The 14,781-nt window shown below is 54.1% G+C and overlaps 1 protein-coding gene across 5 annotated transcripts in view; it reads left to right on the forward strand.

Annotated features, from left to right (window-relative positions):
• The window catches only part of ADCYAP1R1 (ADCYAP receptor type I), a 46,843-nt gene extending 34,185 nt beyond the window's left edge, over positions 1-12,658 (forward strand). For 2 of the 5 annotated variants that reach the window (XM_044246321.1, XM_044246322.1), the window contains 4 exons: positions 1,627-1,710; positions 4,792-4,921; positions 6,290-6,331; positions 7,859-12,658. In XM_044246321.1, coding sequence (XP_044102256.1) covers positions 1,627-1,710; positions 4,792-4,921; positions 6,290-6,331; positions 7,859-8,047 — 445 coding nt within the window. In that variant the 3' untranslated portion in view covers positions 8,048-12,658. The remainder of the gene's footprint in view (positions 1-1,626; positions 1,711-4,791; positions 4,922-6,289; positions 6,332-7,858) is intronic. The other 3 variants (XM_044246323.1, XM_044246325.1, XM_044246324.1) reach the window with 2 other exon arrangements.
• The last annotated feature ends 2,123 nt before the right edge of the window (positions 12,659-14,781 follow it).

Here is a 14,781-nt window from a genome sequence, read left to right on the forward strand (position 1 = left end):
GGTGGTGGGGGGTGGGCACCTAAGATTCTGCATCTCTAAGAAGCTTGCAGGTGGTGCTGATTCCACTGGTCTGGGCAGCACCGAGCACTGTGCTGTCCCTCACATCCCACATTTGTCAGGTGAGCCAGTGGTGGTTCCTACCCTGCCATGTGGTGCGGACCAAGATGTGCTGGTTATTAAATGAGAACCACGCACCTGAAGGAGGCAAGGGTCCTGGGGCGACCTCGGCTTGCCTCATCTTTTAAGTACGTGATTCCGATTCTTGCCTTAGCAAAATGACATGTCTGCCCAGGTCAAGGACCTTTAGACTTCCTCTCAAAGAGATGGAATCATAAATTATGAATCGGTGAATGCCCAAGGCCTGGTCTCGTCGTGTGTCTCTGTTCTCATGTGCATCAGAGCCCCTCAACTCAGGTCACCGGCAGGTACTAGGGGCTCCGTGCCATGTGGCGCCCGAGGAGGGTTGGTGGAGGAGGCCACTCTTTTGCTATCTGATGAGGTGACACAGTGTTTGACCTGGGTCTTATATGTTTATCAGAGAAGGAAAAGAAGTGTCTAAGGCTTGTCCCCACCTAAGTGCAAGTGGGGCCGTAAAGAACTGGGACAGATGGAAATTCAACCTGACCTCTCTGAGAAGGTGGAAATTCTGTGCCTGCCCTACCCAGCAGAATATAGAGCGAGCCTGACCCCCGGGTCTCCCTTCCTTTAAGATGACTTGTTTCTGCAGGCTATGGGCAAGTGCCCAAAAGATACCCCTGCAGTCCCTGCCTGCGGAACTTTGATCAGGAAGCCTAGCCCAGCATTGTGCTGTGAAACCCTCATCAGGAAGGGACATGCCCTGGACTATGCTGTGCAATATGGGAGGCACTAGCTATGTGTGGCTGTTGAGCCCTTGTGAGGTGGCTAAGGTAACTGAGGAAGGTGTATTTCTAGCTTGATTTAATTTTAATTCAAATAGCTGCAGATGGGTCATGGCTGTCCTGTTGGATAGTGCAGAGTTAGGTTAATTAGCCATCTCTTCCATCCATCCCACTTCTGTTGCCCCTATATGCCCACGCCAAGCTGCCTGGGAGCTCAGAGAGGAGGAGGTCCAGGCAGAAGAGGGAGAGGTGTAGAGGAAGAAGACCAGTGGACACCCAAGCCCAGAATGGGCTTGATTTGGGCTGGGTCGGCCCAGGCTGGGCGACGCGAGGTCCACGGCATGGGTTTCCAGCTGTCCGTCTTGCTGCGTGACCTCTGGCAAGGCCGTGCTCCAGGCCTGGCGCTGACTCAGCAGAGAGCTTCCGGGGTGGGGGGCCCTGCTTGAGACTCAGGCCCGCCCCCGCCTTCAGAACACCCACGCCCTCCAGCTCCCCTCACCTGCTGCGGACCCGGTGTGAGTGCTCATTGTGTGCGTATGTCTCTGTGCACACACCTGTCCACGTCTGGGCATGCCTTTCTATGTCCAGAGCTGACCACATCTTGGTCCCTGGCTTCCTCATTCTCTTCCGTGTCACTGCCCCCGCCCTGGCTCTGCACCTGGGCTCCTCTGCCCTCCCTTGAGCCTCGAGTCGCTCTAGGTTCCCCTCAGTTCCTTCATTGCCCAATGCCCCCAGCTGACAGAAGTGCTGATCTTGTCACACCCAGCAGCTGCGTGCAGAAATGCTACTGCAAGCCACAGCGGGCTCAGCAGCACTCCTGCAAGATGTCAGAACTGTCCACCATAACTCTGTAAGTGTGCGCGGCGTGGCTGCAGCTGGGGGTCCCGGAGGGGAGGGGGCCGCATGCTGCCGCTGCCGCCTGGAGCTTTGCACCTGCTAGCTGTCCGAGAGCGGAGAGCGAGGCTGTACCTCCAGCCCAGTGGTTTCTCCGCTGTTGCATGTTGGTGTCTGTGTGTCTTGTGAATTCTCTGCAACCTCAAGCCGTCGGGGGAGGGGGAGGGGGGACGCTGTGGGGACGGAGCTGTGGTCCATGTGGGAGCAGCCTCCTTGCTGCTGCCACGGTGCGTGGTTTTCCCTTGAATCCCCCACTCTTCTGGGCTTCAGTCTTTGCACCCGCCAAATTAGTTCTAAGAGTCTTAGAGCCCGAGTTCCTATACACTGGACCCTCACCCCCAAGGAACCTTGCTCACACTTCCTATGCTAAGAGGCTTAATCCTCACAGTGACCCTCTGAGGTGGGGTCCTTGTAATAACCTCATTTTACAGATGAGAGAACTGAACGCAGAGAGGGGAAATACTCACTCAAGGTCCCATCCCTGGCAGGGCGAGGATTTGAACCCAGGGAGTCCTCAGCACAAAGGCCCAGGGCATTTCTAACTGAAGATCAGTCTTCCTTTGGAAATCCCTTGACGCGGGGGAGCCCACCGTAATTTGGGTGGCTCTGACCATTGGCAATTCTTCCTTGTGTTTTTTTAGGGATCCTCTGTCCATCAATGCCTCCTTGGGGGCAGAAGGACAGAGGCTGAGGCTTGTGTCACAGTCTCTGTGACTTGATCAGATAGGGTGATTCTGTGACTCTCTTCAGAGGGTTCCCTAGGCTCACACCATGTGTCCCCATTCCAAGGCCTCTGGTCCACTCTGAAGTATATTGGTCCCAGAGCTTTGGGCCCTCATGGCCTCCTCGTCTGCACCCCACTTCTCTGTCTGCCAAAGTGGTGACCATCTGCCCTGGCAGAAGTCCCCAACCATTCCAGGGGTGCTGCTGGGCCACCCGTGTCACCCTTGCTGCCATTTCCCACCTGACCAGGGACTGGGAAGGGCCCGAGCTCATGTCTGGAAGGTCCCTGCTTCTCACACATGGAACCATCCAACCACAGCCGTGTAAAAGCTGAAGAGGTTTGGCCTTTTGGTTTCTAAGAACGTTCAAACTGTGGGGATGGATCCCTGCAAACAGGCCCAGGGAGGGAGGGAGGGAGGAAGAGGGCACAAACCATAGGCGTGTCTGAGGGCCAACTTTCCTCCCAAGCCCCTTCACTTAAACTTTGCTTGTGAGGTACCCCCCCCCCGGCAGCGTCATAAAGGGGTCCACAAGTGCCCACGTGCCTGAATTTCCAGGCCACCTGCCACTTCTTTTCAGGCTTTCGTCCTTCAGCCATGCATTGCCCCTTACCACGGGGGACACAGAGATGCGCAGGACCCGAGCCCCAGGTCACATTCAGGTTTCAGAACTCTGAGGCTTTCCCATGGCCTGTGTGTTCGTTTGTCCCTTCCTGGGCAGGAACCTTCTGAGTGTGAGCCCACAGCCTGGCACGAGCTGGCCAGGGAAGCTAACCGATAAGGGAAGCACCAAGAGCATCTTCAAGGATCCAGAGTCTGAGAGAGGACAGCCCCCTCGAGGACACCTGGGCTCAGGGTGGGACATACTCCCATCCTTTTGGCGCCAGCTCTGGTCCAGGGCACCCGGGTCCTGCAGAACTGGCTGCCTGTGGCCAGGGGTGGAAGGGTCGGGCATCTGCACACATGGTGCTTCTTGCCTCCGTGGCTCAGCCTTTGTCCACCTGAAGGTTTTCCCAGGGTACCCCTCCCCCTTCCTCTGTGTCTCCTTCTCTACTTCTCTTTTTTCCCTTTCCTCTCTCTCCTTCCTTCTCTCTCAGTTGGGAAGCCAAGGGCCTCATGCAGACCCCATGGATTCACCTCCTGAAATCTGGAGCCCCCACATTCAACAGAACATTTTCTCCCAGAAAGACTAGGATGAGGAAGAGGGCAGGGCTCATGCAATGCCCCCAAATCAAAGGGCTACCCTCCTCACCCTTCAATGTCCTCCCCCGTGGACAGGAACTGAGAAGGAGGGGAGCCATACCTCCCACTTACTGCCCCCACTCTGATGGCTCAGGGGGCAGACCGCACCTACAAGGGCAGGGCTGGGTCTTCCAGGAGATCCAGAGGGAGCCAGTACCCTGTGGTGGGCAAAGCTGGGGTCCCACTTGGAGACCCTCTGGGAACATCCCTTCCGACAGAATAGGACCCACAAGCACATGCAGTGTGGACCCTTTGGACGTCATATTGTGGCTTCTGTGCCCCTACCCCTCAGAGCAGAGCCCCACCTTGCTGGGCCTAGTAACCAGCGGCAAGCAGAGGAATCCCAGAAGAGCAGCCTCAGGATGCAAGGAGGGCCCTTTGGCTCCATCTCTCTCTCCCCTCATATTCCAAGCAGGCAGCCTCCTCTCCCTTGACTGTTCCCCAGGTGGTGGATTCCTCTGGCTTAGCCAGTGCTTGTTGATTCCCAGAGGCAGGCAGTCTTTCCTTGGATCCCTCCTGGGTCTCTCCTTTTGTGGTCCACCCCCGGTGCCCCCACCCCCTCCCTCATCAGCACTTCCCCATCACTCCCCATGTGTGTGGCAACCCCAGGCTCAGAAAAGCCCGCTGCCTCCGTGGCCCCCCAGGGGCTGTTCTTTCCAAGCATGTGGAGCTACCATCCAGAGCAGGGGACAGTTTGCTTTGCTTGAGGGTCCATGATGTCACAAACCTTCCAAATCCCGCATTGGTCCCCATCTCCCTTTTGCCAAGGGTTTTGTACCTTCCATTAAGGGTGTCTGTAAACCCCACACTCACATTTAGTGGTTCTACAGGACACTGAGATGGCCTAGAGGAATGGGATGTCCACCCAAAACGTCCCAGGGGGTTCTGGAAGTCCTGCTGGGTTGGCCACCCTCTCCCCCAGCCCTCAGGAGAGAATCCTGAGAGAGTCTGTGGACAGGAGCCCCAGCTCTGGGGGAGAGCAGGGAGCTGGGACTTAGCCTCTCTGCCTTCCATGGCTCCAGTGTCAAGGCCTGGCCACACTAAGAGCAAGCACTCTCACTCTCTCCCAACAGACGGCTAGCCCGGTCCACCCTGCTGCTCATCCCACTGTTTGGAATCCACTACACGGTATTCGCCTTCTCCCCGGAGAATGTCAGCAAGAGGGAGAGACTTGTGTTTGAGCTGGGGCTGGGCTCCTTCCAGGTAGGTGTGGTGGGTAGGGCAGGTGGGTTCTTGTGGGGATCCAGGGCCCCGGTCTCTAATCTGCTGGTGGTTCTAAGTTCTGTAACCTAGACCCAGCCTTGTGTTTCCATGTCTGGAATAGCAGTAGAAGGAAGAGAGCTGGGAGAGCCCGATCTGCTGTCTATACCATGGGCTCCTGTGAGAACAGGTGCTGGTATCTTCCCACGGCTGCCTCTGGGGGTTCTGAGCAAGGCCTTCCTTGGGTACCCCCTCCCCTTCATCCTGGGGGGCGGGGAGTAGGGTGCTCTCCGGAGACCTCTGTGTTGACACCCTGACTCCAGCCTGTAGACCACGCCTCTTAGGAGCCCTGGAGCTCAGTCTTACCTACTCTGGTGTCCCCAGCACAGGACCTGGCCAAAGAGAACTAAAGAGGTGGATGAGCAAAGAGAGATACAGATGATCCAGCGAATAGAGAGGGACCATGACTCCCTCCCTGAAGGCATAAGTGGATGGGGTTGTCAGCGTGTGAGTGAAGGAGTGAGCAAGTGGGTGTGAGGGTACCTAGTGAGTAAATTAATGGACGACTGCACAAGTGGGTCCGTGAAGGGGCTCCAGGGGCAAACTTGAGTGTCCCCTGGTAAAGCACCTCGCCCTAACCCAGCTGTTTGCTCCAGCTTCTTGAGGGTCAGGAGCTTACTCTGTAAGCAAGAGTAAGAGTAAGCTTACTCTTACTCTCCCTCCCCCAGTTTTGATTCAAGGTATTTTCCCTGTTAATGGTTCTTAGCTTGGCATGGCTGGGAGCTGTGTGGCTGTAGCCCCAGCCTCGGAGTCAGAGCCCAGGGTACCCGTCTTAGCACAGGAATTCTAAAGGCAAAGAGTACATGTAAAGGCCATATGCAGGGGAGCCGGCAATATTGCCTCCTCTGTGTCAGGCAATTAGTCATGGTGTTTTGTGTGCTGTTAAGAGTGTCTGACCAAGGAAGTGTGGGATGGGGAGGGGGTGGGGATAAAGACATGGGTCCATTCTATCCTGGAGGGGTGCTACCCTCAGGGTCCTGCAGGCTGGTTAGGGAGCCTGAGAACATCCTGGGGACATCCATGAAAGGCTTCTTGGCAGCACATGGGATGGAGCTGGCGGTTGGGAATGGGAAGGATCTGACCTAGGGAATGTGAGATCCAAAGCCAGGTTGTAGCCACTTGGCCTCCTGAGCATGGCCATCATGGTGCAGCAGAACGTTTCCCATCTTACTGCAGATTCCTGGGCAAGGGCCCCCCATCCAGGTGTGTTTCTGATTCCTGGGGTCATTCCACATTTCTGCTGCCTCCTACCTCACTGTGCCCAAGGTCCCTTGCTAGTGTTCTCAGGTTATTTTTGCTTTCTCTCCATAGGGCTTTGTGGTGGCTGTTCTCTACTGTTTTCTGAATGGCGAGGTAAGATTCTGGCCCTCTGGCTTCTTAGCAATGGAGGTGGAAATTGCTGGGGAGCAGACAGGGGCATAGCCTGCTGCCCACCAGAGCTGATGCTCCTGACCAGGGCCACGCCAGGCTCCCAGCACCTGGAGGAGGGGGAAGGCAGTGGTGCTAGAGTCTCCAGGAAGCCTCTGTCCTGGGCCAGAATCTCTCTCACTTCGCCTGCTGTGCAAAGCATCATGTGGACTTGTAAAGGCATCCCCTGCTGAGCACAACCCTGCTTATAACACACACCTTAGTAAAGAGAGATGGAAAGAGAAAGGCACAAAAAATGGTACCTATAGTTTATGAGGCTGTGCCAGGCAGGAGTGCCAAGTGGGGAGCTACCCAAAGTTCAGCACTGCCTCCACCAGGCCTGCCTGTCTGCCCAAACCCATCCCCTGTAGAGTGGGGTGGACTCTGGAACTTGCGAGAAACCCTGGGAGAGGCCTGGCACCTTCTCATAGCGTGTCATTTCCAGAGCTATGGTCTCAGGGCCTCCTGCTCCTGTTTGTGAAGGTGATGCTTTAACAGAGCCCAGAACACAGGTGCTGGGACAGGAGCGGGGGCTGAGTGGGTGGGATGGGTGTGCGGAGTGACCAGGAGTCATTGTACCTGTGCTTGGGTCTTGGCTCAGCACAGCAGGCTCTTCCCCTTTTTGCGTCTGAGAAACACAAAGATTGGGTTCGGAGATTGCCAAGACAGCCTCCGGCAAGGTCAGATAAGGAGAGGCGCCAGCGCCAAGCAGCGAGCCGCTAGGGGAGGCAGGGGCTGGGAGCACAGGGAGCTGGCCAGGAGACCAGTGGGGAAGGTGGGAGTTGGAGCTGGAGGGCTGGGTGCTGGGACCACTCACTTGCAGGCGTGCAGTCTGGGCTCCACACAGAGATGCTGAACTGGGGAGGGTGTAGAGAGGCTGAAGCTGGCCATGCCCTGTGCATACCAGGCTAACGGCAACATGGGGGGTGTGTTCACTCAGACAGCACCTTAGTTAGCCGTTTTCGAGCCTGACTGCATATTGGAATCCCTGGGGAACTTGACAACATATGGATGCCTCACCCCAGAGATTCTGATGTCATTACTTTGGGCTGTGGTCGTGGCCTCTGGATTTGTAAAGCTCTCTAGGTAATTCTGATGCGCAGCCCACTGTTAATGGTCTGAGAGAGAGGGGCTCCTTCCCTGGTCTGTCTGCCCCAAGCGACTGCTTTTTAAGATTCCCCGAAAGATCCTGTGAGCCTGCAATGGCCTGGGGAATACCAAGGCCCAGGACTAGAAGCCCGCTGAGAACAAGAAGCCATTAGAGCTCCTTGCTCAGGCAGTGCCTTGGGAAGGGAGCAAAAGTCAGCTCCTCAGAGGCATTCCTTTCCCCACTGCTGGCCTAGAGGGCTGCAAGCCTTCGTCTGAATCTGTGGGTATTGTAGGGAGGTGGCAGTGGGTGCCGGGGAGGAGCTCGGCAGAGCAGTCAGGTAGAAGAGGCTGTCTGGAAGTGACCATCCCAGTTGCTCCCTGCAGGTGCAGGCGGAGATCAAGCGTAAGTGGAGGAGCTGGAAGGTGAACCGCTACTTTGCCGTGGACTTCAAGCACCGGCACCCGTCCCTGGCCAGCAGCGGGGTGAACGGGGGCACCCAACTCTCCATCCTGAGCAAGAGCAGCTCCCAGATCCGCATGTCCGGACTCCCAGCTGACAACCTGGCCACCTGAGCCTGTCCTCCCCTCCTTCTCTCCACACACAGGCTGGGGCTGCAGGCGGGCGCCGGCCCACGCATGTTCAGCTTCTTTTCTCACTTCAGGCAGGCCCTGGGCTGGAGGCCGGGCTCCCCGAGGTGGGAGAAGGATGCAGGGCGAACCCGGGTATTGCCCCTCCCCATCTGGCACTGTCCCCCCACCCCCCTGGGCCCCTGGGCCCTGATCCCAACCTGTAAATACTCTACCAATTTTGAAAAGTTGTCTTATCCCCACCCCCTGACCACCTCCGGCAAGTCCCCAGCTTCACCCTATCCTGTTTCCACCAGCCTTAGTGATCTCCTTGCCCTTGTGAATGAGGCCTTGTGAGCTGAGGCTGACGACCTATAGACCTTGCTTTGGAGGGGGGGATTAGGGAGGGGCCTGCCCGAGAGCCCCCACAGTGTCTAACTTTCAGTGTGGACTCCTTGAGTCTGCTCACCACCTGACACTCTTCTCAGGCCGGGCCCAGTCCCTGAGGCCTGCCAGAGATCCAGCTTGGGTGCTCTGAGCATCCTTTAGTGGAGGTGAGACCTGAGCAGGGACTCCCCCATCCTCCGCCCCCAGCACCTTGGTGTCCAGGTACCCAGCTTCTGGGTGTCAGGGCAGTGGACAGCTCCAGGGCTCTTCCAATCAGAGACTTCATTTTGGGTGTGGGGCTCAGGGTCCCGGCATGTTCTGGTGCTCTTCATTTGGTAGAAGAAAAATTGCCAAGATCCAGCAATGTGGATGTGATCGGAAAGGAGATGGAAGGAGTTTGGGGGCCTGTGGAAGAAGACCTTCACTGGCTCCATTACTTCGATCCCCACTCGAGGTGGGTGGGGGTTCCTCGGGTAGCCTCCCTTCTATGCTTCCCATCCCTAGGCATCAGCTGCGGGAGGTGAGAGACTCATGCCTCAGAGAGACTGCTTCCCATCCCTACCTACCACAAGGAGCCCCTAAACCCTCCCCCTCCTTATTTCTCCTCAAGTCAAAGCCATGAATAGGATGAACCAGCCGCCTTCCTGTGATGTCAATGAATCCCGAATCACCTTACCTCCTTGCGCCTGAGTCAGGGCCCTCATAACTCCCCTGCCCCCCACCCTCATGGACAATGAAAAGCCCCGGCCAACAGTTCCTTGGGCTTGAGCTCAGCTACTGAACTGTCTCTGAGACCTTTGCAAAGACTTCCCTCTGTGTATTCTTGACATTGAATCACCACAGATGCTAGCGTGGCCTAGGATATTGGGAGGAGAACCACACCCACCATGCCTATTAGAAGAAGCCACAGATTGAAGGCATGGCAGCTCCCCAGCTCCCGTTGTGGTTCTCCAGTTGCAAGTTGCTTGGCCACAGTCTAAGAATTCAAAATGGTGTAGAACCAGATCGTGAGGGAAGGTGGGAGAAAGTGCTAGAGTGCCGTGGCCCATGTGGGGGGCCCATTTCATTCCATGTCAACTTTTGGTGTTGTTCCTGTCCAAGTGTGTTTGCAGACTTGTTCCGTGATCGTGTTCTGGAATGCTTGGGGAACTTGGGTGGAGAGGGAATGTTGCTTAGCTTGTTTTTATGAGGAGCACAGGGCCTGGGGGACCTTGGGGTCCGTGTTTGGAGAGATCCTCTAGATGACTGGAGAAGGACTTAGTTGCATGGTTTAGAGATGAGCCCTGTGTCCTTGGCCAGTGAAGCACTGTAGACCCCTGGGTCTTTGGCAAACCTAGAATCTGCCCCCCACTGGGCCTCTTCTGCTCAGACTATGGACACAGAGCTCCTGTTCGGGGTCTCAGTTGTTACATATGTGAGATGAAGTGGCTTCCAAAGCTTCTCCAATCTCTGCACTTCAGCAATTGTTGCTTTCAAAGCTAAGCAGATAAAAGGGCATGCATCATTGTTAATATGTATCATCTAAGGCTTTGAAGTGTATGTGTTCGTGTATATGTGCTGGGAGGGGAGAACGCCATTTATTTTCCCTTTCTTAGAAAAGAAACTTCTGTCTCTTCCACTGGGACACCATAGTGGGAGCTGGTGGGCTGGAGGGAGGGATCATGCCAGGGACAGTTGGACAGGGGCCTCGGGCATGATGTGTAGGTCCAGCCATGTCCCTAGCCTGGGCAGGGTGCCAAGGCTGCTTGGACAGTGGCTACCTCCAGATCCTAGGAGTGGTGCCCTGAGTGGACCTCATTCCTTCGTCCCAGTCCCCACCAGCAGCTCTGCTTCACTGTGGAAAAAGAGACTTTGATTTTATACAGATATCCTCATAAAACAGCAAAGACATCATCAGCTTAGAATCCTATAGGCTGTGTTGCCACCTGAGCCCTGGGGTGCATCCTTGTAGAGGTTCCGGGTTCCTGTTGGTTTGTTGGTTTATTTTTCTATCTGGATGAAATATTGTCCATCTTGTGAACAGATGTACCCCATGTATTTCGAATGTTCCAGAAGGTTAAGCAGCTGGCCTGCAGGGTCATAGGCAGTGGGTGGGGGAGGGGGATGGATAGCATAAGGTCTGGACAAAACCTTTCCCTCTCTGAGTCTTTGTTTTCAAATCTGTAAAATGGGCAGTAGGACTAGGTGATCTGTAGAGCCCATTGCATCTCTGGAATTCTCTGTCTAAACACCAGCCATCTACTTACTGGGAATGGGCTTCAGGCAGAGTTACATTGGCCTCCCCGGGAAGGGGTAAGAAAGAGTTGTGAGCTGGGAGGGATTTGAGGTCTTCAGGAATGGTCATTCTGGAGAGGAACAGAGTTCTCCATCTTCATGACTCTAGAAGATCATTACCAGGAGGGTTTTTTTCTAATTTTATGTAATCCTAAAGGTCAACAGTCACCCAGGGGAGGCTGAGTTCTTGGAATGAAGAGATTTTTCAGATTTTTTAATGAATGCTCCGCCATGGGACAGGCCATGTTAGAAGAGAGTCTCCAACCCCGGGGGAAGTGGGAATCCAAGTTAGGGATGCTGAGGCTGCCAAGGAACCTGTGAGAGGACAGAGTGTGCGATTTGGGAGTGGGAGGGGGTTCAGTAGCTTCTTGGTGGTCCCCGCACTGGGGGCTTCTTAACTCCCTACCATACGTGAGGCTAGGCCACGTTTTCTGTCTCATTGGGTGGCCCTGTGACTCTCCTTGACCTAGCCAGTGGTCTGCAGTGATTCCTCTTCTTACCCTCACTCCTTCCCAAACCAGCTTCTTCGGGGAACAGCGAGCTGGAGCCGGGCCCAAGGCCTGAAATACACATCATCACCCACGAAGTGTTCTGACTCACCTCCTCCCTCTGACCATTGCCCTTCCTGAAAGGAAAGCTAGCAGAAGCTTCCTTTGTGATTTTGTGAGTACCCTTGATCCCCTCAAGACCACTCCAAAGTGAAAGCAGTGAGTGCTTTGCCATCATAAATTCCTCCTTGAGCTCAGTGACCATGGAAGCCTGGGAGGAGGTCTCTGAGCAGGGAGTGGGGAACCTGGATTTCTCTCAGCTTTGCCAGTGACCTGCTGTTTGGCCTTGACCCCTTCCCTGCATTTCTTTAGGAAGACTCACAAAGCACTAGAGCTGGGAAGAAAAACAGAGATCTGCAGGTCAAACCTCCCCATTGGGCTGATGAGAAATCCCTTACTGGCAGGCTTAGCACAGTGCCTGTACTGTGCTGGGATCCAAGATGCTTCACAAGCCTGAATGAGGCAAGGGGCCCACCAGCATGTGCCCAGCCCTGCATGTGAGCCCAACGAGAGCATCCATACAGAAAACATTCAGACACGTGTAAGAAAGTAGCTCTGGCTACCGAAGTGTTTAGGATTTCAAATCGCAGGAAGAGCAATAGAGTCAGTGTGGGATGGGGAGAACCGTGTTCTAGCCTGGGATTTTCTTGGAGTCTTGTGCCCCAAGACTCCGCCTCTCTGAGCCTCTGCTTCCTAATTTGAGAAATGGGAGGACATGATTTGCAGTCTGCTCCCCAGCCCAGAGATGAGGTTGAAGTGAGACATCCTTGTGTGTAAAAGGGCTTTGGGTACTACACAGGTATGGGCTGGTACTGGGGTGAAGACCCCTGAAAGGGACCCTGTGCTATTTGTCAACTGCTTTGAGCCATCCTGGGTTAACCTTTGCCCCATTTGTAAAACCACCAGCACTGGGGGCAAGAGGGAGGCCAGTGGGCTGTGAGGGACACAGGGTTCCAGGCTTATCTCTGTCAATGGATTCAGTTTGCTCTTGGGCTTAGGATGGGGAGAATTTCACGTGGGTGGTGATTTCCCTGTCACCTCCATGGGAATCCTTCAAGGTTCTGGGACATTCCTCAAGTGGGCTATGGGCTCTTTTATTCTTTCCCTAAATATGTGAGGTCCTGGGATGTGTCTGTGCTTGGCCATTTGTGTCTTGTCTTATTTCTGTGTTGTGTGGTTTGCCCCTGCCGAGGGCTGAAGTGGGCCAGTCCCCAGCATCCCAGATGTGGCTCTAGGCTCACTTATGGAACCAGACCCCCACTCCCATATTTCATCTCCCACAATAAAGACAAGCCCGAAGACCTCACTGCTACCGCTGCCGCCGTTAACGCTGTGCTCACGATCTTGTCCGGGATTTTAAGGATGTCACCGTGCTGTAGATGACTCAATAAATGTCTTATCATTTTTCCTGGTGGCTGTAACTTGGCAGAAGTGGCGGGCAGGGAGGAGAGGAGGTGGAAGGGGAGGAAATCTGATCACCCCGAGTGATCCAGTCCACACAATCCTGTGGCCTTCTGGATTCCAAGGGAGAGGTGTGAGAACAAGCACGAATGAGCTTAGAACTACGGGCTTGGAAAAACAAAGTCGTGGCCTCAAAAGGATCTCCGAGCATCATGCAAACTTAGTGGAAACAAGTCCTGTTGGATGTTTTGAGTTCCTAGAAATGGAAGTAGCTCATCCCAGGTTTTCGATGCCTTATGGCCTGATGTTTATGTGCGTGGTTACCGGATATCTCGGAGCTGGTCTACAGTGAAAACTTCATCCTAGGTAAGTACAGATGCATCTTGGCTGCCAGAGTCCCACCCCATCATCTGGGTATTCTGAGCCATCAGCCCACGCCAGACCAGTTAACCAATTCCAGGTAACCTCCATTTCCTTGAGTTTCTACTGATGGTCATATCCTCCAGTGCCCATTCTTGTATTCGTCAGAATTTACAGTTGCTAGCAACAGAAGGTAATTTTGGCTGACAGAGCAAAGATGGGGTTTAGGGAAAACATACAGGGCATCTCCTAGAATTCTCTCAGGGCTGCAGAAACCAGCAAAGGTGGCTCAAGCCCGAGCATGCTGCAGAGCTGGTGACGAAGCTGTTGTCTGCTGCGGCCAGCAGCCCACACAAGTCCATTAGGTTAGCTGTGTTCTGGTTGCCAGGGAGGCTGTAAATTTCACGTTTCCAGATTCTACGTTGGGGAACTCAGGCTGCTAAATCTGGAGATGTTTGGAACTTAACAATAGTATTAGAAAGCCTTAAAATAACAAATGCCCGTCCCAGCAGGCCTGTTGTGGAGCCAGCTCCCGCCAGTGATCAGTGGGCTACGAGGACAAAGTCAAGACAATGAAAAGATACATCCCAACCAGATAACATGGGAGCCCTACAAACTTGATAGGCAACTTGCCAAAGGCACCAGGTGTCTAGTGGGGCTGTTCCCCAGGTGTTTCTGTTTCCTGAGATTGCCCCTGCTCTCTCCTCTCCAGGTCCACCTAACGCCTAAAGGTTATTACCAGCTATATCACTCGACCCACTTAGCAGGTACCTTAAGCTGCTTCCAAAATGGAACCCACCCTCAACAGGGGGAAATCGATCTCTTGGCGTGTCAGATGGCTGACCGCTCAGGCAGAAGACGTCTCTAGTGTCTAGAAAAATATCCTCACCGGTTTGACCATGATACATTGAGGTTCCATAGGCTTCATTCTTAGAGGGAGGTCACATTCAAGAAGCAAAGATAAGGAGCCAAAAGTAAGCTGAAAGCCTTGAATTCTGTATTAGACTTGAATTTCTTGGCACCTGCAGCTATGAAGATTATCAAACTACTCAGTCTATGAACACTTACTAAATCCTCTCTTATCCCTTCCACCACATCTCTCAACGGTTCCAGTCCCCTTTTCTCCCAAGCCTCCTAAAAGAATGCCTTCAACCCTGGTTACTCCTGATGATGCTCTTTGCTAATGGTAGCATGAGCAATCCCTCTCGGGTTCCCTGTGGTTTGCAAGCATTAGGATGCGTGAGAATCACCAGAGGTGTGGTTAAAACACAGATTGCTGGACCAAAATTTCTGGTCCAGTAGGTCTGAGGTAAGGCCTGCCTGATAATTTGCCTTTCTAAAAAGTTCCCAGGTGCTGCAGCTATGGCTGTTTTTGGTCTGGAGACAATACTTTAGGAACCACTGTTCTGGATATTCTACTGAGGATACTGGCTAGACATCGCTGTCCCTTTTTGTGAACCTTGGACCTGGACAATGATTAACTTCCTTAGAGGCGGAGGACCAGCGCAGACATCAGCACCATAAGGTTTAATTGACTTTTCTTCCCAGGCCATCGTCTTTTCTTCCCAGACCACTGTAATAAATGTGCATCAGTGCTGGCCCAGCCAGCTCTGGTCTGGTTCTTCGTTGAGCATTTCTCATGTTTCCCATGGAAATTGGCTGGCTTCTAGGATTCCACTGCCTTCCAGATCACAATTCCCACAGCAGCATCCAAACGCTTAGGGGGCCCAGTCTCAGCAGGTGAAGCTGGATGAAATCCATTGAGGAAGG

This window comes from Neovison vison, chromosome 4 (genome assembly GCF_020171115.1).
Source record: "Neovison vison isolate M4711 chromosome 4, ASM_NN_V1, whole genome shotgun sequence".
NCBI classification, from domain to species: Eukaryota; Metazoa; Chordata; class Mammalia; order Carnivora; family Mustelidae; genus Neogale; species Neogale vison.